At 52.1% G+C, this 23,980-nt stretch overlaps 1 protein-coding gene across 1 annotated transcript in view; it reads right to left on the bottom strand.

The window, feature by feature from the left end:
* Window positions 1-15,798: 15,798 nt before the first annotated feature.
* The window catches only part of LOC144952175 (peripheral plasma membrane protein CASK-like), a 66,088-nt gene continuing 57,906 nt past the window's right edge, over window positions 15,799-23,980 (bottom strand). The window contains exons 11-13 of the mRNA XM_078882576.1: window positions 23,872-23,955; window positions 22,090-22,116; window positions 15,799-17,402 (exon numbers count right to left, since the gene is read on the bottom strand). Coding sequence (XP_078738702.1) covers window positions 17,226-17,402; window positions 22,090-22,116; window positions 23,872-23,955 — 288 coding nt within the window. The 3' untranslated portion in view covers window positions 15,799-17,225. The remainder of the gene's footprint in view (window positions 17,403-22,089; window positions 22,117-23,871; window positions 23,956-23,980) is intronic.

Below are 23,980 nucleotides of genomic sequence, written 5' to 3'. Positions count from 1 at the left end.
CCACTGACACAACTGTGCCAAGCCAAGCCCGGCACTTTTGTTTTGCACTGCGTACGTGTGTGGCCAAAACAGCCCTCAACTTCCTCATTTGGTGCCGGATGGTAAACGATGTGGTGAGCAGTGCCATGGTGGGGGGAGGGATAATTTCGATTGGCCCATTCCCTTCATGGTATTTGTACCACGACAGAGACCAAATGGGGGCTCTGGATGGGTGCAAGGGGCTGGTAACCCCTCCACCTTTAATTAATTACCACCAAACCACGTGACAAGCCCCGAGGGGACAGGCTTCTATGACGTCTGGCCAAACCCCATTTGGCGGATACTTGTAGGTTTTTTCGGTAAAGTCACGTAGGTAAAAAATAAATAATAGAAATAAAATTACTGTATCAAGTAAATATATACAGTAAATTTAGCTGTGACGATCCCACCTGAAGACGGAGACTTGTGTTGCCTCCGAAACGTCGTGATTTAATTGAGTTATTTTATTTCTATTAATATTTTTTTCCTACGTCACTTTACCGAAAAAGCCTTAGAGTATGAATCCTTGCAGTCACGAAAACTTCAAATCCTAGAACCCATTTGGCGGAGCCAGGAGACTACATCCGTACCCTTGGGGGTTCTTCAAAAAATAACAAAAATCTCGACTTAAAGCTTTCGTGACTGCAGGAATTCATATTCTTTGGGTCTTTAGGTTCAAAGAAAAAAAAAACGACGTTTCGATCGCATATCAAGCGGTCGTCATCAGGACAAGGGGGTCAGCCTCTAAAGGCAAACTGTTGATGAAGGTTCAGAGATGGGTGTGGCCCACGTGTCAGCAGCGTGGGTGGGACAGCGAATGTTAAAGTGATGGTACTCAAGAGGGCCACGTCGGGAAATAATAAAATAAAAATAAACCAATAAAATACATCTTATTTTATTATTTTTCTTTTTATTATTTTATTATTTCCCTTCTACGTGACTTTACCGAAAGAACCAAGAAGATGAATCCCTGCAGTCACGAAAGCTTTAAATCGAAATGTATGTGCTGTGTTAAATCCAACCTGGATTTTGTGTTTGTTCATGATTTTGGAAATATTTTTAGTGACCCCTGCTGTGTATGGCAAGGTGATGGTTTTGATTGGGTCCTCAGATGGTTCTTTCGCAACGGTTGGGGTGATAGCTTCACGGATTGTGTGGTCTGAATATCCTCTTGAGGGCTTGGTGCACGTGCTCCAGTTCACTGGCTCGGTGATGACGGTCGGAAATGCATCGAGCTGTATGGTGTAGAGTTTTCACCAGAGATGTGGACTCGAGTCATGCGACTTGGACTCGAGTCATGATTTTGATGACTTCAGACTCGACTTGGACTTGCCTCATCTTTGACTCGACTTGACTCGGGACTCGAGAGCAAAGACTTGAGACTTACTTGAGACTTGCACAACAATGACTTTGTCCCACCTCTGGTTTTCATGAGCGAATTCTTCTGGGATGGATGGTGGTGGGAGTCAGGTTTTAGGTAGGCGTCAGTATGGATGGCTTTCCTGTAGACAGTGTCCCATTGAGCCATCTGGTCTCTTTTTTTTATTAAAACATCCAAGAATGGTGGCTTGCCATCTGTTTCCACCTCGATGGTGAATCTGATGGCTGGGTGTGTGGAATTGATGCGGTTGAGGAATTGGTTCAGAGCTGGTCGCCCATGTGGCCATATGACGAACGTGTCATCTACGTACCTCTTCCACAAGGACAGACGTAGGGTGGATGCCTGGATGGCATCTGTCTCAAATTTTTGCATGAAAACATTGGCTACAACCGAAGATAAGGGAGCACCCATTGGGGTACCTTCAACTTCGATGTAAAGCTTTCGTGACTGCAGGGATTCATCTTCTTGGTTCTTTCGGTAAAGTCACGTAGAAGGGAAGTAATACAATAATAAAAATAAAACATAATTACATTTCGATTTAAAGCTTTCGTGATTGCAGGGATTAATCTTCTTGGTTCTTTCGGTAAAGTCACGTAGAAGGGAAGTAATAAAATAATACAAATAAAGCAATAAAATAAAATATATATATTTTAAATATTTTATTTTATTATGTTTTATTTTTATAATTGTATTATTTCCTTAATAATAAAAATAAAACATAATAAAATAAAAAAATATATATTTTTAATATTTTATTTTATTATGTTTTATTTTTATAATTTTATTATTTCCCTTCTACGTAACTTTACCGAAAGAACCAAGAAGATGCCTTCAACTTGTTTGTAGAATGTTCCGTTCCAGGTGAAGTAAGTGTTGGTGAGTCAGTGTCTCACCAGGGCCGGTACATCAGCATTCAGTCATTATTTGTCCAAATCTTCAATGACTGCAATGGTGTCAGGCACAGGAACTTTGGTAAACAAAGAGATGACATCGAAACTAACGAGCAAGTCACCTGGAGGTAGTGAGACGTCCTTCATTAACGATACCAGGTGAGCTGAGTGCAGCTGAGGTGGTCTTACCAGTGAATGGTTGTCAGGTCTCAGACAGAAACCGGGCCAGTTTGTAGGTGGGTGAGTCAATGGTGGAGACGATAGCACGAAAGGGTGTCCCGTCTTTATGGATTCTTGGTAAGCCATATAATCTGGGTGGTCGAGCAGCAGAGGGTTTTAAGGAAAACCGCTTGCTTGGTTCGATTAAAGATGTGGAATCGGTGATGATATTGTTGGTTTTCGTAACGAGGCTCTTGGTGGGATCTCTTTAAATGTTTGTATAGCTACCATCATGCCCAACGGTTGGGTTGATAGCTTCACAGATTGTGTAGTCTGAAATCAGGACCTCCTTACCGCAGCCTTCGCTCGGAGGTGCGGAGAGTAGCGGGTGGCCCAGGAGATGGCTATGTGGGCGAGGCATTCCCATCAAGTTGGAGAGAGAGATTCGTTCTAGATTTGAAGCTTTCGTGACTGCAGGGATTCATCTTCTTGGTTCTTTCGGTAAAGTCACGTAGAAGGGAAATAATAAAATAATAAGATAAAAATATCGATTTAAAGCTTTCGTGACTGCAGGGATTCATCTTCTTGGTTCTTTCGGTAAAGTCACGTAGAAGGGAAATAATAAAGTAATAAAATTAAAACATAATATAATAATGGAGAACAGGTCTGTCGAGAAGACGTCTTCTCGACAGACCCGTTCTCCACCTGAGGACGGCTGCTTGCGTTGTGGCCGAAACGTCGTGAGAATTATTTTATTACGTTTTATTTTTATGATTTTATTATTTCCATTCTACGTGACTTCACCGAAAGAACCAAGAGGAGAGATTCGTGTTTCTGGGCGCGGTCCTTTGCGTGGAGCCAGGAGCCACCATAGCGTGGTCAGTGGAACAGGCCAAGCAGGGAGAGGCGATCTCAGATCATGAAGAGTCGGACCTCTCACGTGATTGGCCCAGGGGCTAACCAATGGGCTGAGAGCAGACACGGAAAACGACCTCCCAAATCGGCAGTTGGGGGTGGATCTCAACGCAGCAGCGGCGGTGATGGCGGCAGCGGCAGCATTTCACCATCACCACCATCACCATCACCACCACCATCGCCACCATCACCATCATCACCATCACCATCATCACCATCATCACCATCATCACCATCACCACCATCACCATCATCACCACCATCACCATCACCACCACCATCACCATCACCACCATCATCACCATCACCACCATCATCACCATCACCATCATCACCATCACCACCATCATCACCATCACCACCATCACCATCATCACCACCATCACCATCACCACCATCATCACCATCACCACCATCATCACCATCACCACCATCATCACCATCATCACCATCATCACCATCACCACCATCATCACCATCACCACCATCACCATCATCACCACCATCACCATCACCACCATCATCACCATCACCACCATCATCACCATCACCACCATCATCACCATCATCACCATCACCACCATCACCATCACCACCATCACCATCATCACCATCACCACCATCACCACCATCACCATCATCACCATCACCATCACCACCATCACCATCATCACCATCACCACCATCACCACCATCACCATCACCACCATCACCATCATCACCATCACCACCATCACCACCATCACCATCATCACCATCACCACCATCACCATCATCACCATCACCACCATCACCATCATCACCATCACCACCATCACCATCATCACCATCACCACCATCACCATCACCACCATCACCACCCAGTCGTGGCTGAGCGAGATCCCAGCCTCAAGCCCGACGCGAGCGAGAGGACCAGCGGAACTTCGCTGTAAGTAGCAGTGGAGGTCTGTCTCCCACTCCACTGAATATATATGTGTGTGTGTGTTAGGCAGTATTAGTATATTTCGATGTAAAGCTTTCGTGACTGCAGGGATTCATCTTCTTGGTTCTTTCGGTAAAGTCACGTAAAAGGGAAGTAATACAATAATTAAACACAATAAAATACAATTCTCACGACGTTTCGGCCACAACGCAAGCAGCCGTCCTCGGGTGAAGAATGCTATTGTCGGTTTTCGGTTTCACCTGAGGACGGCTGCTTGCGTTGTGGCCGAAACGTCATGAGAATTGTATTTTATTATGTTTAATTATTGTATTACTTCCCTTCTACGTGATGACTTTACCGAAAGAACCAAGAAGAAGAGTTGTAGTATTGTTCAGTTCCCAGCGGTCGACCTGGGGCTTGCCCCAGGGCACGTGTGACTTGTGTGATGGAGCGGTGGCCGTGGCAGGAGCGGGTCGCCAGGCCGTGGCAGCCTGCCACTTGGCAAGACGTGGAACCTGCCACCAGCTGATTGCCTGGGTGGATGCTCGACTCGCTGTGGGCATCTCCCACTGCACGCAGAGGGGGCGAGCTCGAGGCACGAGGGGTGGGACCTCCTTGGGCAGGAATACGTGTCCGTCTGGAAAGCCGAGTTGTGTGTGGGACAGTGGGGAGGTGTCTGACCTCCACCCCCATCCCCCCCGAAGCTTCTGTGTGAGTTTCGTGAAGGCGTTAGGGACACGAGGGGTGGGACCCCCTTGGGCAGGAATACGTGGCCGTCTGGAAAGCCGAGTTGTGTGTGGGACAGTGGGGAGGTGTCTGACCTCCACCCCCATCCCCCCAGAAGCTTCTGTGTGAGTTTCGTGAAGGCGTTAGGGACACGAGGGGTGGGACCCCCTTGGGCAGGAACACGTGTCCGTCTGGAAAGCCGAGTTGTGTGTGGGACAGTGGGGAGGTGTCTGACCTCCACCCCCATCCCCCCCGAAGCTTCTGTGTGAGTTTCGTGAAGGCGTTAGGGACACGAGGGGTGATTAGGGGCCATCCATAAATGACGTCACACGATTTCGGACGATTTTTGACCCCCCCCCCCATCGTCACACGGCGTCAGACCCCCCTTCAAATATGACGTCACAAAGCTCTGCCCCCCCCCAAAAAAACATGCTTCAAATCGCTTTAAACTATTGTCATTGTAGTGCGTATTTAATGTGGCGCTGCACTCTGATGTTGTAGGAGAAAAACATGTATTACAAAGTCTATTTAATTAAGTGATGTGACGTCACATTTCTCAAACTCCCACCCCTCCCCCCTCGTCACACATCGTCACAAAAAGTCAGACCCCCCTCAACTGTGACGTCACAAAGCTCTGCCCCCCCCCCCCAAACCATATTTCCATTTTGAAAATGAAACTTGCTTCAAATCGCTTTAAAATATTGTCATTGTAGTGCGTATTTAATGTGGCGCTGCACTCTGATGTTGTAGGAGAAAACATGTATTACAAAGTCTATTTAATTACGTAGAACGTGTCGTCATTTAAAGTTGCGCATTTTGATGTGACGTCACATTTATCAAACCCCCCCCCCCTTAGGTGCGTGACGTCATTTATGGACGGCCCCTTAGAGGTGTGTGGGTGGTTTGTATTCGTTTGATGTTCTGTGTGGTAGCCAGCTCACAGGCTATAGCGGCTCTGTTCGTGGTGGTTGGTGTCAACTGGTGGGACAGGTTTGCAGATTCGCTGTGAGCATTTCTGTGAGGTCCTGGGGGAGGGGAAATCCCTCAGCCTGGAAAACATCATGGCACAAAGTGGGGATGACCCTGCTGAGGCTGCGGTGCCTCAATTATTGGAAGAGGTCACCCCCTGTAAGTTGCTGGCTGAGGTGCCATCTGTTGAGGAAGTACTGAGGGCGATCCGGAGTCTGAGACCAGGAAAGGCACCGGGCAGAGATGATCTCCCAAGCGAAATGCTGAGGGAGGGTGGCGTTTGTGCACAGACTGCCCTAGATGACATCATAACAACAGTCTGGACCACTGGACGGGTTCCGCAGGATTGGAAGGATGCCCTGGTGGTCCCCCTCTTTAAGAAGGGGGGACTGCACAGACTGTAACAACTACAGGGGCATCTCACTCCTTAGCCCGCCGTGGCTAGGAGATGTTGACTACCTCGCCTGGTCTGCAGGAGGTCGTGGGTTTGATCCCGACCCTGACGATGCCTGCTGCTGCTGCTGTATATTTGGAGTCTGCGTCTCTCTCTCATCATCATCATCACGGTGGCTAGGAGATGTTGACTACCTCGCCTGGTCTGCAGGAGGTCGTGGGTTCGATCCCGACCCTGACGATGGCTGCTGCTGCTGTATATTTGGAGTTTGCGTGTCTCTCTCATCATCATCATCATGGTGGCTAGGAGATGTTGACTACCTCGCCTGGTCTGCAGGAGGTCGTGGGTTCGATCCCGACCCTGACGATGGCTGCTGCTGCTGTATATTTGGAGTTTGCGTGTCTCTCTCATCATCATCATCATGGTGGCTAGGAGATGTTGACTACCTCGCCTGGTCTGCAGGAGGTCGTGGGTTCGATCCCGACCCTGACGATGCCTGCTGCTGCTGTATATTTGGAGTCTGCGTCTCTCTCTCATCATCATCATCACGGTGGCTAGGAGATGTTGACTACCTCGCCTGGTCTGCAGGAGGTCGTGGGTTTGATCCTGACCCTGACGATGCCTGCTGCTGCTGTATATTTGGAGTCTGCGTCTCTCTCTCATCATCATCATCATCACGGTGGCTAGGAGATGTTGACTACCTCGCCTGGTCTGCAGGAGGTCGTGGGTTTGATCCCGACCCTGACGATGCCTGCTGCTGCTGTATATTTGGAGTCTGCGTCTCTCTCTCATCATCATCATCACGGTGGCTAGGAGATGTTGACTACCTCGCCTGGTCTGCAGGAGGTCGTGGGTTCGATCCCGACCCTGACGATGGCTGCTGCTGCTGCTGTATATTTGGAGTCTGCGTCTCTCTCCCCGTGGTGGTCACTGCGTGGTTTTTTTTTTTCTCCGGGTTTCCTTCCACGTTTTAGAATCGACATCGCCACGCGTTCTAAGAGGATTTGGCTTCTGCTATGAAGTTCCACACGGAGACGAGCCACTAAGTTGAGCTGTCATTTGAGGCCAGATCACTCGTGACAAAGTTTTAGTATGGACCCACGTGGGCCTCTGTGTGTCTCTGCGTGTCTCTGTGTGTCTCTGTGTGCCTCTGTGTGTCTCTGCGTGTCTCTGTGTGTCTCTGTGTGCCTCTGTGGGCCTCTGTGGGCCTCTGTGTGTCTCTGTGAGTCTCTGTGGGTGTCTGTGTGTCTCTGTGTCTCTGTGGGCCTCTGTGTGTCTCTGTGTGTCTCTGTGTGTCTCTGTGGGTCTCTGTGTGTCTCTGTGGGCCTCTGTGTGTCTCTGTGTGTCTCTGTGTATCTCTGTGGGTCTCTGTGTATCTCTGTGGGTCTCTGTGGGTCTCTGTGGGTCTCTGTGTGTCTCTGTGTGTCTCTGTGTGTCTCTGTGGGTCTCTGTGGGTCTCTGTGAGTCTCTGTGGGCCTCTGTGTGTCTCTGTGGGTCTCTGTGGGTCTCTGTGAGTCTATGTGGGCCTCTGTGTGTCTCTGTGGGTCTCTGTGTGTCTCTGTGTGTCTCTGTGTGTCTCTGTGGGTCTCTGTGGGTCTCTGTGTGTCTGTGTGTCTCTGTGGGTCTCTGTGTGTCTGTGTGTGTCTGTGTGTCACTGTGTGTCTCTGTGTGTCTCTCGGTCTCTGTGTATCTCTGTGGGCCTCTGTGTGTCTATGTATCTCTGTGTGTCTATGTATCTCTGTGTGTCTCTCGGTCTCTGTGTGTCTCTGTGTGCCTCTGTGTGCCTCTGTGGGCCTCTGTGTGTCTCTGTGGGTCTCTATGTGGCTCTGTGTGCCTCTGTGCCTCTGTGTGCCTCTGTGTGTCTCTGTGTGCCTCTGTGGGCCTCTGTGTGTCTCTGTGGGTCTCTATGTGACTGTGTGCCTCTGTGTGTATCTGTGTGCCTCTGTGTGCCTCTGTGTGTCTCTGTGTGCCTCTGTGTGTCTCTGTGTGCCTCTGTGGGCCTCTGTGTGTCTCTGTGGGTCTCTATGTGGCTCTGTGTGCCTCTGTGTGCCTCTGTGGGCCTCTGTGTGTCTCTCGGTCTATGTGTGTCTCTGTGTGTCTATGTATCTCTGTGGGTCTCTATGTGACTGTGTGCCTCTGTGTGCCTCTGTGTGTCTCTGGGTCTCTAATGGTCTCTACGAGCCTGAGGAAACACGTGTCCAGTGTCTGTCTGCTGCTATGAATGACCACGTGGTGGCCAGGTCGCTTCTGAAAGAAAACTACAGAGCTCAGGTGGCCTTACCTGGTAAAATACAAATACACTGGTTCTACAAAGGGTCCTTGTTGGGCTCTGTAGGTCTCTGGGGTACCATCCGAGTCTCACGATCTATATGAGTATGGGTCTCTGTGTTTCTATGCGTCTCTGGATATCTGTGGATCTCTGAGTGGATATCTGTGGTCTCTGTATCTCTGAGTGTGTGTGGGTCTCTATGTGTGTGTGTGGGTCTCTATGTGTCTGTATGGGTCTCTATGTGTCTCTGTGTGTCTGTGTGGGTCTCTATGTGTCTCTGTGGGTCTCTATGTATCTGTGTCTGTGTGGGTCTCTATGTATCTCTGTGTGTGGGTCTCTATGTATCTCTGTGTGTGGGTCTCTATGTATCTCTGTGTGTGGGTCTCTATGTATCTCTGTGTGTGGGTCTCTATGTATCTGTGTCTGTGTGTGTCTCTATGTGTCTGTGTGGGTCTCTATGTGTCTCTGTGGGTCTCTGTGTCTCTGTGTGTGTGGGTCTCTATGAATCTGTGTCACGTGTCGGATTGAAAGTCAGACGCGACGCTTTTGCACCAGCGGTATTTGGTTTTTTAATTCCTTAATAAATTTACAAAATTAAACGCTAAGTGTATATAAATGTGTCTACGGAGAAAGGAAACGGGGGGGGGGATAAACAAAATTGTTGGGTGGGGGGCATGGGGGGGGGGGCAGGGGGGGGGGCATAGGTGGCGTCGTAGAGAAAGTGAAACCAAATTTACAAAAACTTCACGCCACTGATTCTTCTCGGAGGGAGAGGGGGGCACAATGGGGGGGGGGGGGGGGGTGGAGAGGGGGGCAAAGCCGTTCTAACATTGGGTGGGGGGGGGGGGCTCGCCGCGTCTAGTGGAGGGGGGGGGGCTACTCTAGGGGTTCGCATGCATAGATTGCTGTGAGAATGTTGAGATTCGTAACAAAGACAAAGACTCCCCACCCACCGTCCCGACAGCCTGAACAGACTGTTGGGGCAAGTGCTGTTAGCGAACGCACACACACGCACACGCAGACACGCGCACACACACAGATGCACGCACACACACGCAGACACACGCAGACACACACACAGACACACACACAGACACACACACGCGCGCACGCACACAGACACGCACACACACACAGATGCACGCACACACACGCAGACACACACAGACACACACACACACGCATACACACACACGCGCGCACACACGGACGCACGGTGACACACACACACACACACACGCGCACACACACACACACGCAGACACGCACACACGCAGACACACTGCGCACACACACACACACGCCACCCACCCACCCCACACCCCCCTACCCCCCTAATTAATTATGTAACCACGTGGAATGTTTAACCCCCCCCCCACCACCCGACCACCCCCACCACGAGGGGCTCCTTCAACTTCGCGTGCACGCGACGACCGCCATTTTGGGGTGTGGCGCGAAAAACTGACGTCACAAAGGGTGGGGGGGGGGGCAGTGACAGGGGCGGGTCACGAGGGGTGTGTGCGGTCACGTGGTGCGGGCACGTGCTGCAGCCGTTTGGGTTTGTGGGTCTCTATGGTTCTGAGTTTCTGAGGTTCTATAGGAGTCTGGGTCTCTAGGGTCGTCCATAAATGACGTCACACACCTAGGGGGGGAGGGGGTCAGACATGAGTGACGAGGGGGGGTTTGAGAAATGTGGCGTCACATCAAAATTTGCAACTTTAACTAAAATATAAACAATATAATTGTTATAACATTAATTTTGACTAATTTTCATTAACTATTTGATTATTTAAATTTACTAAGGTCACCTTTTTCTTCTCCATGGCAGATTGGAGAAGCATACATTTTGTAAATGTTTTGAATGATTGTTACGAAACATTTTGATTCTAATGATTCTAGCAGGACTTTTCATTCTGTGGAATGAATATAATGTTTGATTGTTATAATTGAACTCTCCATTTTGCTTCGTTCTACTACAAAGTTTCAAGTATTTGTTTATAGTTATAATTACTTTTAATATTTAATAATGATAAGATAATTTTAATCTAATATTCTGAACATCTGCAGTTTTAGTTAGACGTTGAATAATTGAAAGTACATTTCATGATACATTTCAGCTTTCCAACGCCTCCTTAATGTTTTCTCCTACAACATCAGAGTGCAGCGCCACATTAAAGACGCACTACAATGACAATAGTTTAAAGCGATTTGAAGCATGTTTAATTTTTAAAATGGAAATGTGGTTTGGGGGGGGGGGCAGAGCTTTGTGACCTCATATTTGAGGGGGGTCTGACTTTTTGTAACGCCGTGTGACGAGGGGGGGGGGGTCAAATGTCAGCCAAAATCGCGTGACGTCATTTATGGACGGCCCTTCTGGTTCTATACGAGTCTCTGTGTGTCTCTATGAGTCTCTATGAGTCTCTGTGGGTCTATACGAGTCTCTGTGGGTCTCTGATTCTATATGAGTCTCTGTGGGTCTCTATGCGTCTCTGTGGGTCTTTATGGTTCTATGTGAGTCTCTGTGGGTCTCTATGGTTCTATATGAGTATCTGTGGGTCTCTATGAGTCTCTGTGGGTCTCTGATTCTATATGAGTCTCTGTGGGTCTCTGAGTCTCTGTGGGTCTGTGAGTCTCTGTGGGTCTCTATGGTTCTATACGAGTCTCTGTGTCTATATGAGTCTCTGTGGGTCTCTATGGGTCTCTACGGGTCTCTGTGGGTCTCTATGGGTCTCTGTGGGTCTCTGTGGGTCTCTGATTCTATATGAGTCTGTGGGTCTGTATGAGTCTCTGTGGGTCTCTATGGTTCTATGTGAGTCTCTGTGGGTCTCTGAGTCTCTGTGGGTCTCTATGAGTCTCTGTGGGTCTGTGAATCTCTGTGGGTCTCTATGGTTCTATACGAGTCTCTGTGTCTATACGAGTCTCTGTGGGTCTCTATGGGTCTCTGTGGGTCTCTGTGGGTCTCTGATTCTATATGAGTCTGTGGGTCTGTATGAGTCTCTGTGTGTCTCTATGGTTCTATGTGAGTCTCTGTGGGTCTCTACGGGTCTCTGTGGGTCTCTATGGGTCTCTATGGTTCTATACGAGTCTCTGTGGGTCTCTATGGGTCTCTGTGGGTCTCTGGGTCTCTATGGTTCTATACGAGTCTCTGTGGGTCTCTACGGGTCTCTACGGGTCTCTATGGTTCTATACGAGTCTCTGTGGGTCTCTATGGGTCTCTGTGGGTCTCTGTGGGTCTCTGATTCTATACGAGTCTCTGTGGGTCTGTATGAGTCTCTGTGGGTCTCTATGGTTCTATACGAGTCTCTGTGGGTCTCTGTGGGTCTCTAATGAGGGTGACCACCACCACACGCACCGCCGCCGCGGTATTTAAGAGGGCGGCCCACATCTCCAGATCCGCACCGCGATCCTCTGCAACCAACGGCGCCCCAAACGTGAATGGGACTGTGAAACCAAAAGTGTCACTGTGTGTGTGTCACTGCGTGTGTGTGTTACTGTGTGTGTGTGTTACTGTGTGTGTGTGTCACTGTGTGTGTGTCACTGTGTGTGTGTCACTGCGTGTGTGTGTCACTGCGTGTGTGTCACTGCGTGTGTGTGTGTCACTGTGTCAGTGTGTGTGTCACTGCGTGTGTGTGTGTGTCACTGTGTGTGTGTCACTGCGTGTGTGTGTGTCACTGCGTGTGTGTCTTTGTTTTTGTGTCGCTGCGTGTGTGTCACTGTGCGTGTGTCACTGTGTGTGTGTCACTGTGTGTGTGTGTCAATGTGAGTGTCAGTGTGTGTGTGTCACTGTGTGTGTGTGTCACTGTGTGTGTGTGTCACTGTGTGTGTGTGTCACTGTGTGTGTGTCACTGTGTGTGTGTGTGTGTCACTGCGTGTGTGTCTTTGTTTTTGTGTCGCTGCGTGTGTCACTGTGCGTGTGTCACTGTGATTGTCAGTGTGTGTGTCACTGTGTGTGTGTGTGTCACTGTGTGTGTGTGTGTGTCACTGCATGTGTGTGTCTTTGTTTTTGTGTCGCTGCGTGTGTGTCACTGTGCGTGTGTCACTGTGTGTGTGTCACTGTGTGTGTGTGTCAATGTGAGTGTCAGTGTGTGTGTGTCACTGTGTGTGTGTGTCACTGTGTGTGTGTGTCACTGTGTGTGTGTGTCACTGTGTGTGTGTGTGTCACTGTGTGTGTCACTGTGTGTGTGTGTGTCACTGTGTGTGTCACTGTGTGTGTGTGTGTGTCACTGTGTGTGTGTGTCACTGTGTGTGTCACTGTGTGTGTGTGTGTCACTGTGTGTGTCACTGTGTGTGTGTGTGTGTCACTGTGTGTGTGTGTCACTGTGTGTGTCACTGTGTGTGTGTGTGTGTCACTGTGTGTGTGTGTCACTGTGTGTGTCACTGTGTGTGTCACTGTGTGTGTGTCAGTGTGTGTGTCACTGTGTGTGTGGGGAGTGGTGGTGTCGTGGTTAACGCTGCGCTACGAACCCGGGAGACCCGAGTTCGATTCCCGCTCACGACCACCACCACCACTGATAGCGATGCTCTGAACCGGTCCAGGCCCTCCGCTAGGTCGACTCGGCCTAAAATGAGTACCCGGTGCGTAGTAAACATCGCCACTGGGGGAGACAAAGGCGGCCGGGCGTGGTGCTGTCCACCCACTCACCCCCTCGTGTGCCACAGCGCCGGTAGCCTTCACAGCTGCTGCTGCTGCTGCTACCGCTACTGACAACACTTGCCCCTGCAGCCTGCTGATACTGTGTGTGCGTGTTAGACTCTGTGTCTGTGTGCGCGTTAGACTGTGTCTGTGTGTGCGTTAGACTCTGTGTCTGTGTGCACGTTAGACTCTGTGTCTGTGTGCACGTTAGACTCTGTGTCTGTGTGCACGTTAGACTCTGTGTCTGTGTGTGCGTTAGACTCTGCGTCTGTGTGCGTGTTAGACTGCGTCTGTGTGCACGTTAGACTCTGTGTCTGTGTGCGCGTTAGACTCTGTGTCTGTGTGCGCGTTAGACTGTGTCTGTGTGCACGTTAGACTCTGCGTCTGTGTGCGTGTTAGACTCTGTGTCTGTGTGCGCGTTAGACTCTGCGTCTGTGTGCGTGTTAGACTCTGTGTCTGTGTGCGCGTTAGACTCTGTGTCTGTGTGTGCGTTAGACTCTGTGTCTGTGTGTGCGTTAGACTCTGTGTCTGTGTGCGCGTTAGACTCTGCGTCTGTGTGCGTGTTAGACTGCGTCTGTGTGCACGTTAGACTCTGTGTCTGTGTGCGTGTTAGACTCTGCGTCTGTGTGCGCGTTAGACTCTGCGTCTGTGTGCGTGTTAGACTCTGTGTCTGTGTGCGCGTTAGACTCTGCGTCTGTGTGCGTGTTAGACTGCGTCTGTGTGCACGTTAGACTCTGTGTCTGTGTGCACGTTAGACTCTGTGTCTGTGTGCGCGTTAGACTGTGTCTGTGTGCACGTTAGACTCTGCGTCTGTGTGCGTGTTAGACTCTGTGTCTGTGTGCGCGTTAGACTCTGCGTCTGTGTGCGTGTTAGACTCTGTGTCTGTGTGCGCGTTAGACTCTGTGTCTGTGTGTGCGTTAGACTCTGTGTCTGTGTGTGCGTTAGACTCTGTGTCTGTGTGCGCGTTAGACTCTGCGTCTGTGTGCGTGTTAGACTGCGTCTGTGTGCACGTTAGACTCTGTGTCTGTGTGCACGTTAGACTCTGTGTCTGTGTGCGCGTTAGACTCTGTGTCTGTGTGCGTGTTAGACTGCGTCTGTGTGCACGTTAGACTCTGCGTCTGTGTGCGTGTTAGACTGCGTCTGTGTGCACGTTAGACTCTGTGTCTGTGTGCACGTTAGACTCTGTGTCTGTGTGCGTGTTAGACTCTGTGTCTGTGTGCGTGTTAGACTCTGTGTCTGTGTGCGCGTTAGACTCTGTGTCTGTGTGCACGTTAGACTCTGTGTCTGTGTGCGCGTTAGACTCTGTGTCTGTGTGCGCGTTAGACTATGTGTGTGTGCGCGTTAGACTCGTGGTCTGTGTGCGCGTTAGACTCTGTGTCTGTGTTAGACTCTGTGTCTGTGTTAGACTCTGTCTGTGTGCGCGTTAGACTCTGTGTCTGTGTGCGCGCGTGAGAATTGGCGGATCCATCTGTGCGGATTCCGCCGGGGATTTTAGGGGACGAGGATTGGAGCGAAGGCGGCGATAATGAACACAAAACCAACAACGTCGTCATCATCAACATCATCATCATCAACATCATCGTCGTCAACAACACTATCATTAAAATGCATTTGCTTAAAAGGTACTTAAAGTAAAATATCTCCATCATCATAATTATTATAATTCATTAATCGTATTATTTATCATTCGTCAATAATATGAACTCTTTTAAATACCGTGCCACCACCACCACCGCCGCCGCCACCACCGCCACCACAACCACCGCCACCACCGCCACCACCGCCACCACAACCACCACCGCCAAATTCACGTTGCCGTGAGCCTCACTTCCATTGCACCCAGCCCCTCCCGCCCCGCGCCGCGCTCTGTGTTTGTGTCTCACACCTGGCTGGTATCAAACACCGGGCTTGCTGTCATCTGCCAATCCACCCACCCACCCACCACAGCAACCACCCACCCACCACAGCAACCACCCACCACATCAACCACCCACCCACCACATCAACCACCCACTCACACATCCACAGTAACCACCAACCCACCACATCAACCACCCACCAACAACCCAGCCACATCAACCACATCAACCACCCACCAACAACCCAGCCACATCAACCACCCACCTACCACATTAACCATCCTGCCACCACATCAACCACCCACCAACAACCCACCACATCAACCACACACCCACCACATCAACCATCCTGCCACCACATCAACCACCCACCCACCACATCAACCAGTCAATTTAACCACCCACTCACTACTCACCCAGCCACTACCCACCCACCCACTACCCACCCACTACCCACTAACCACCCACCCACCACCCCCCCACCACCAGCTGACGCCTCTCTAGGCCGCACCGAGTTGAGAGCCACCAAGCGGCATCACCGCCGCCTTGGGTCGGGCTCCTCACAAGGGGGGGGGGGCGGGGGGGGCACGGGGGGGGGCACGGGGGGGGGGCACGGGGGGGGGCACGGGGGGGGGGGGGGGCTGTGAGTTGGGGGGGGGGGGCTGTGAGTTGGGGGGGGGGGGGGCTGCGAGTTTGAGTTGGGGGGGGGGGGAGCTGCGAGTTCCACCGCCTGATTGGTCGACCGTTGGAATCATCCATCCAATCGCGAGCCGCGTATATCCCATCCGTGGGCAATTGACTATTTATTACACCACCACCACCACCACCATCCCCAGATCAACAACTCCCACCCACCACCAACCACCCCCCATCAACAACCCGAATCAAGGAGAACCCGTATTAACAAGACATACTATCAGCCACCACCACCACCCCTACCAACAACCACCCACAGCATCAGCAATCGGCAACAACCCCGGGGTCATACCGAGCCAGGCTGGTTTTTCCACTACACGAGCCGAGCCGTGCCAGGGCCATACCGAGCCGGCCTGGCTCGGTATGGCTCGTGAGGCCAGCATAGCACGGTTTGGCTCTGGCTCAGCTCGGGTTTGCCAATGGAAAAGGCTCCATCTGATTTCTCGTGAGGCCAGCGTAGCACGGTTTGGCTCTGGCTCAGGTCGAGTTTGCCAGTGGAAAAGGCTCCATCTGATATCTCGTGAGGCCAGTGTAGCCCGGTTTGGTTCCGGGTCGGTTCGGAAAAGTGGACCAGTGGGAAAACCCCCCACCAGTGCCACGCTGGCCCTGCAGGTGGCTTGGCTCGGGTTCGGCAGTGGAAAAACGTTTCCATCGGAGAATCGGAAACCGCCGGAAACCGCGATCGCAGATCCCTCCCCCCCCCCCACAAGGTGATGTCACAGAAGTCTGCCCCCCAACGCCACCGCCCGTCCACCGTCACCTCTCCTCCTCCTACGCCTCTCACCTCCCGACCGCCGTCACGCAGAAGCACGTACAAGAATCCAGCCGGCCCGGCGACATGCGACATGTTGCATGTTGTCATGTCGCATGTTGTCATGTCAACAGAACTCCCTCCCCCCCCCTCTTGCCCCCCACCTCGCATCACGACGACGCACACACACACACACGCGCACACACACACACACACGCGCACACACACACACACTTGCATGTACACACACACACACCGCGCACACACACACACACGGGGGAGGGTGACGTGGTGGGCGTTGCGTGGGTGGGTGGTGGGGGCTGCGTACGTGGGGGGGAGGGGGGCTACCCGGCGGGGGATGTGGGAGGAGACTTTGGGGGTGCGGGACGCGGGGGGGGGGGGGGGGCGTTCAGGGGGGGTGGAACTCGGATTCTCAATTAACCAATCAGCTCCACCAAACAGCTCCACCAAACAGCTCCACCACCGGGGAAGAAGCTCGCGGCGGCGGCCGCACCCCCCCCCCCCTCCAACCCCCCCCTCCCTTCACCCCCGGGGGGGTCGGTGGCTGAGTGGACGGGGAGGGTCACGCGGGGGTCACGCGGGGGTCACGCAGGGGTCACCCCCCCCTCCCCCCCCGCGGCGCTCAGTAGACCCAGGAGACGGGGACCCACTGCGGCGTGGCGCTGACGGCGGCGATGGCCTCCTCCACCTGGCGGATGGTCTCCTCGATCTCGTTGTTGACCACCGTCAGGTCGAAGTAGTGGCCGTACGCCTTCTGCAGCAGCTCGGACTCCTTCTGCAGGCGCTGCAGAGACTCGTCCTAAGAGTGGGGGGGGGCGGGGGGGGGTCATCGGCGTCGTCGCGACCGTCGGTACGTGGGTCGCCGTCGTGGCAAAAAGCGTCGGCGGCGTCGGCGTTAATCCGGCGGCGTTGGCGTCGGTAATCCGGCGTCGGCGTCGAGGGTTTAGCGAGGAACGCTCTTAGAAGTCCTCTCTCTCGAGGTGGCGGTGAGATCGCTGGTGAGACGGCGTTCACGGTGAGACTCGCGACCACCCAGTTTCACTCACAGAGTTCACGATGAGACTCACCATCACCCAGTTTCACTCACAGAGTTCACGGTGAGACTCACCATCACCCAGTTTCACTCACAGAGTTCACGATGAGACTCACCATCACCCAGTTTCACTCACAAAGTTCACGATGAGACTCACCATCACCCAGTTTCACTCACAGAGTTCACGATGAGACTCACCATCACCCAGTTCACTCACAGAGTTCACGATGAGACTCACCATCACCCAGTTTCACTCACAGAGTTCACGATGAGACTCACCATCACCCAGTTTCACTCACAAAGTTCACGATGAGACTCACCATCACCCAGTTTCACTCACAGAGTTCACGATGAGACTCACCATCACCCAGTTTCACTCACAGAGTTCACGATGAGACTCACCATCACCCAGTTTCACTCACAGAGTTCACGATGAGACTCACCATCACCCAGTTTCACTCACAGAGTTCACGATGAGACTCACCATCACCCAGTTTCACTCACAAAGTTCACGATGAGACTCACCATCACCCAGTTTCACTCACAGAGTTCACGATGAGACTCACCATCACCCAGTTTCACTCACAGAGTTCACGATGAGACTCACCATCACCCAGTTTCACTCACAAAGTTCACGATGAGACTCACCATCACCCAGTTTCACTCACAGAGTTCACGATGAGACTCACCATCACCCAGTTTCACTCACAGAGTTCACGATGAGACTCACCATCACCCAGTTTCACTCACAGAGTTCACGATGAGACTCACCATCACCCAGTTTCACTCACAGAGTTCACGATGAGACTCACCATCACCCAGTTTCACTCACAGAGTTCACGATGAGACTCACCATCACCCAGTTTCACTCACAAAGTTCACGATGAGACTCACCATCACCCAGTTTCACTCACAGAGTTCACGATGAGACTCACCATCACCCAGTTTCACTCACAGAGTTCACGATGAGACTCACCATCACCCAGTTTCACTCACAAAGTTCACGATGAGACTCACCATCACCCAGTTTCACTCACAGAGTTCACGATGAGACTCACCATCACCCAGTTTCACTCACAGAGTTCACGATGAGACTCACCATCACCCAGTTTCACTCACAGAGTTCACGATGAGACTCACCATCACCCAGTTTCACTCACAGAGTTCACGATGAGACTCACCATCACCCAGTTTCACTCACAGAGTTCACGATGAGACTCACCATCACCCAGTTTCACTCACAAAGTTCACGATGAGACTCACCATCACCCAGTTTCACTCACAGAGTTCACGATGAGACTCACCATCACCCAGTTTCACTCACAGAGTTCACGATGAGACTCACCATCACCCAGTTTCACTCACAGAGTTCACGATGAGACTCACCATCACCCAGTTTCACTCACAGAGTTCACGATGAGACTCACCATCACCCAGTTTCACTCACAAAGTTCACGATGAGACTCACCATCACCCAGTTTCACTCACAAAGTTCACGATGAGACTCACCATCACCCAGTTTCACTCACAGAGTTCACGATGAGACTCACCATCACCCAGTTTCACTCACAGAGTTCACGATGAGACTCACCATCACCCAGTTTCACTCACAGAGTTCACGATGAGACTCACCATCACCCAGTTTCACTCACAGAGTTCACGATGAGACTCACCATCACCCAGTTTCACTCACAGAGTTCACGATGAGACTCACCATCACCCAGTTTCACTCACAAAGTTCACGATGAGACTCACCATCACCCAGTTTCACTCACAGAGTTCACGATGAGACTCACCATCACCCAGTTTCACTCACAAAGTTCACGATGAGACTCACCATCACCCAGTTTCACTCACAAAGTTCACGGTGAGACTCACCATCACCCAGTTTCACTCACAAAGTTCACGATGAGACTCACGAACTCCCAGTTTCACTCACAAAGTTCACGATGAGACTCACCATCACCCAGTTTCACTCACAGAGTTCACGATGAGACTCACCATCACCCAGTTTCACTCACAAAGTTCACGATGAGACTCACCATCACCCAGTTTCACTCACAAAGTTCACGATGAGACTCACCATCACCCAGTTTCACTCACAGAGTTCACGATGAGACTCACCATCACCCAGTTTCACTCACAGAGTTCACGATGAGACTCACCATCACCCAGTTTCACTCACAGAGTTCACGATGAGACTCACCATCACCCAGTTTCACTCACAGAGTTCACGATGAGACTCACCATCACCCAGTTTCACTCACAGAGTTCACGATGAGACTCACCATCACCCAGTTTCACTCACAAAGTTCACGATGACTCACCATCACCCAGTTTCACTCACAGAGTTCACGATGAGACTCACCATCACCCCAGTTTCACTCACAAAGTTCACGATGAGACTCACCATCACCCAGTTTCACTCACAAAGTTCACGGTGAGACTCACCATCACCCAGTTTCACTCACAAAGTTCACGATGAGACTCACGAACTCCCAGTTTCACTCACAAAGTTCACGATGAGACTCACCATCACCCAGTTTCACTCACAGAGTTCACGATGAGACTCACCATCACCCAGTTTCACTCACAAAGTTCACGATGAGACTCACAATCACCCAGTTTCACTCACAAAGTTCACGATGAGACTCACCATCACCCAGTTTCACTCACAGAGTTCACGATGAGACTCACCATCACCCAGTTTCACTCACAGAGTTCACGATGAGACTCACCATCACCCAGTTTCACTCACAGAGTTCACGATGAGACTCACGATCACCCAGTTTCACTCACAGAGTTCACGATGAGACTCACCATCACCCAGTTTCACTCACAGAGTTCACGATTAGACTCACCATCACCCAGTTTCACTCACAGAGTTCACGATGAGACTCACGATCACCCCCCGCCCCAGTTTCACTCACGAAGAGAGCCACACGAAAACTAAGCGACCCGCTGGCTATCACTAATGACAGCTCCACCAAGCAGCGGCTTCTCGTCATAGTCACCGTGTGGGAATCTAGAGCAGTGGCCAAACACTGTGAAGGCGTCGTGATGTTGATTTTTAAATTGCATACTGGGCGAGTGGGTGAGTTGGGGAGCGTGTGTACGAGTGGATGAGTGGGTAGGTTGGGTGGGTGGAGTGAGCAGCTGAGTTTGTGAGGGAGTGGATGAGTGGGTGGAGTGGATGAGTGAGTTGGGTGGATGGGGTGGATTAGTGGGTTGGTTGGGTGGGTGGTGTGAGCAGCTGAGATGATGAGTGAGTGGATGAGTGGGTGAGCGAGTGGATGAGTGGGTAGGTTGGCTGGGTGGTGTGAGCAGCTGAGTTGGTGAGCGAGTGGATGAGTGGGTGAGCGAGTGGATGAGTGGGTGAGCGAGTGGATGAGTGGGTAGGTTGGCTGGGTGGAGTGAGCAGCTGAGTTGGTGAGCGAGTGGATGAGTGCGTGGAGTGGATGAGTGAGTTGGGTGGATGGGGTGGATTAGTGGGTTGGTTGGGTGGGTGGTGTGAGCAGCTGAGATGATGAGTGAGTGGATGAGTGGGTGAGCGAGTGGATGAGTGGGTGAGCGAGTGGATGAGTGGGTAGGTTGGCTGGGTGGAGTGAGCAGCTGAGTTGGTGAGCGAGTGGATGAGTGCGTGGAGTGGATGAGTGAGTTGGGTGGATGGGGTGGATTAGTGGGTTGGTTGGGTGGGTGGTGTGAGCAGCTGAGATGATGAGTGAGTGGATGAGTGGGTGAGCGAGTGGATGAGTGGGTAGGTTGGCTGGGTGGAGTGAGCAGCTGAGTTGGTGAGCGAGTGGATGAGTGGGTTGGTTGGCTGGGTGGAGTGAGTGTGCGAGTGAATGAGTGAGCAGCTGAGATGATGAGTGAGTGGATGAGTGGGTGAGCGAGTGGATGAGTGGGTGAGCGAGTGGATGAGTGGGTAGGTTGGCTGGGTGGAGTGAGTGTGCGAGTGAATGAGTGAGCAGCTGAGATGATGAGTGAGTGGATGAGTGGGTGAGCGAGTGGATGAGTGGGTGAGCGAGTGGATGAGTGGGTGAGCGAGTGGATGAGTGGGTGAGCGAGTGGATGAGTGGGTGGACTGAACCAGATCATTCTGATGTAAGCGGCCTAACCCACAACAACAACAAAACAGGCGTAATCTACGTCGCTAAATTCTGTGGCTGAGCGGGCTAACGAGCGATCTAACAACAGAGCTAACGAGCGAGCGGACTAATGAGCGATCTAACAACAGAGCTAACGAGCGGTCTAACGAGCGGTCTAACGGTCTAACGAACTAACTAACGAGCGATCTAGCGAGCGATCTAACGAGCGATCTAGCGAGCGGACTAACGAGCGGGCTAACGAGCGATCTAGCGAGCGATCTAGCGAGCGGGCTAACGAGCGATCTAGCGAGCGGAGTAACGAGCGCTACAATGGGTAGAATGCAAAGGAAAATAAACGTACTTACTGGCAACTTCTTACACCAGCGTGGGAGCTACGGGGTACATTGGAGGCATGCAGCGGGGCGCCAGATAGCAGAGGAACGGACAAAGCCAAAGCGAAGCGAAAAGTAAAAATACACACAACGCACGCAAGCACGTGAGAACGCGAGCACGCGAGCACGCGAGCACGCGAGCACGCGAGCACGCGAGCACGCGAGCACGCGAGCACGCGAGCACGCGAGCACGCGAGCACGCGAGCACGCGAGCACGTGAGCGTCCGTCACCCACACCACGGCAGCGGCATTCCATACAGAGGATAGGGCGGTGGTGGTGCGGTGGTGGTGGTAGCGCTGTGGTGGTGGTGTCGTTGGTGGTGGTGGTGGCGCTGTGGTGCTCTGGGAGTGGCGGTGGTGGCGCTGTGGTGGTGGTGGTGGTGGTGGCGCTGTGGTGGCACTGTGGCGATGGTGGTGGTGGCGCTGTGGTGCTCTGGGAGTGGCGGTGGTGGCGCTGTGGTGGTGGTGGTGGTGGTGGCGCTGTGGTGGCACTGTGGCGATGGTGGTGGTGGCGCTGTGGTGCTCTGGGAGTGGCGGTGGTGGCGCTGTGGTGATGTCAATGACGCTATGGTGGTGGTAGTGGTGGTGGCGCTTAGTGAAGGTGGCAATGATAGTGGAGGTGGCGGTGGTTGTGTCGGTGATAGTTGTGGTGGATGCGGTGGTGATGTTGGCGCTAGCGGCGGTGGATGGAGGTGGCAGTGCTTCTGGTGGTTGTGGAGGTGGTGGTGGCGGTGTTAATGGTGGAGGTGGTGGAGACGGTGGCGGTGTTAATGGTAGAGGCGGTGGTGGTGTTCATGGCGGTGGTGGTGTTCGTGGTGGTAGTAGTGGTGGTGGTGTTCATGGTGGTGGTTGTGTTCATGGTTGTGGGGCTCACCTCGTTCATGATGGTTGTGGTGCATGTTGTTTTGGTGGTGATGGTTGTGGTGATGGATTTGGTGGTGATGGTTTTTGTGGTAGTGCTGGTGGTTGTGATGGTTGTGGTGGTGGTCGTGATGGTTGTGATGGTTGTAGTCGTGGTGGTGATGGTCGTGGTGGTTGTGGTGGTTGTGGTGGTGACGTGGTGGTGGTCGTGATGGTGGTGATGGTTGTGGTGGTGATGGTCGTGGTGGTCGTGATGGTGGTGATGGTGGTGATGGTTGTGGTGGTGGTTGTGGTGGTTGTGGTGGTGACGTGGTGGTGGTCGTGATGATGGTGGTGATGGTGGTGATGGTTGTGGTGGTGGTGGTGGTGATGGTCGTGGTGGTCGTGATGGTGGTGATGGTGGTGATGGTGGTGATGGTTGTGGTGGTGGTTGTGGTGGTTGTGGTGGTTGTGGTGGTGACGTGGTGGTGGTCGTGATGGTGGTGATGGTTGTGGTGGTGGTGATGGTTGTGGTGGTTGTGGTGGTGATGGTCGTGGTGGTCGTGATGGTGGTGATGGTGGTGATGGTTGTGGTGGTTGTGGTGGTGGTTGTGGTGGTTGTGGTGGTGACGTGGTGGTGGTGTCGTGATGGTGGTGATGGTTGTGGTGGTGATGGTTGTGGTGGTGGTGGTTGTGGTGGTTGTGGTGGTGACGTGGTGGTGGTCGTGATGGTGGGTGATGGTTGTGGTGGTGGTGATGGTTGTGGTGGTGGTGGTTGTGGTGGTTGTGGTGGTGACGTGGTGGTGGTCGTGATGGTGGTGATGGTTGTGGTGGTGGTGATGGTTGTGGTGGTTGTGGTGGTGACGTGGTGGTGGTCGTGATGGTGGTGGTGATGGTTGTGGTGGTGGTGCTAACCTCGTTCATGGCTGGTGTCACCGTGGGAGCGGCGATGAAGACGATGAACGGAGCAAACTCAGCCGTCCTCAGCACCTTGAGAGCCTGCGGGGGGGAGCAGGGGGGCGAG

This window comes from Lampetra fluviatilis, chromosome 66, assembly GCF_964198595.1.
Source record: "Lampetra fluviatilis chromosome 66, kcLamFluv1.1, whole genome shotgun sequence".
NCBI lineage: Eukaryota > Metazoa > Chordata > Hyperoartia > Petromyzontiformes > Petromyzontidae > Lampetra > Lampetra fluviatilis.
This window is presented reverse-complemented; position numbering and strand designations above follow the sequence as displayed.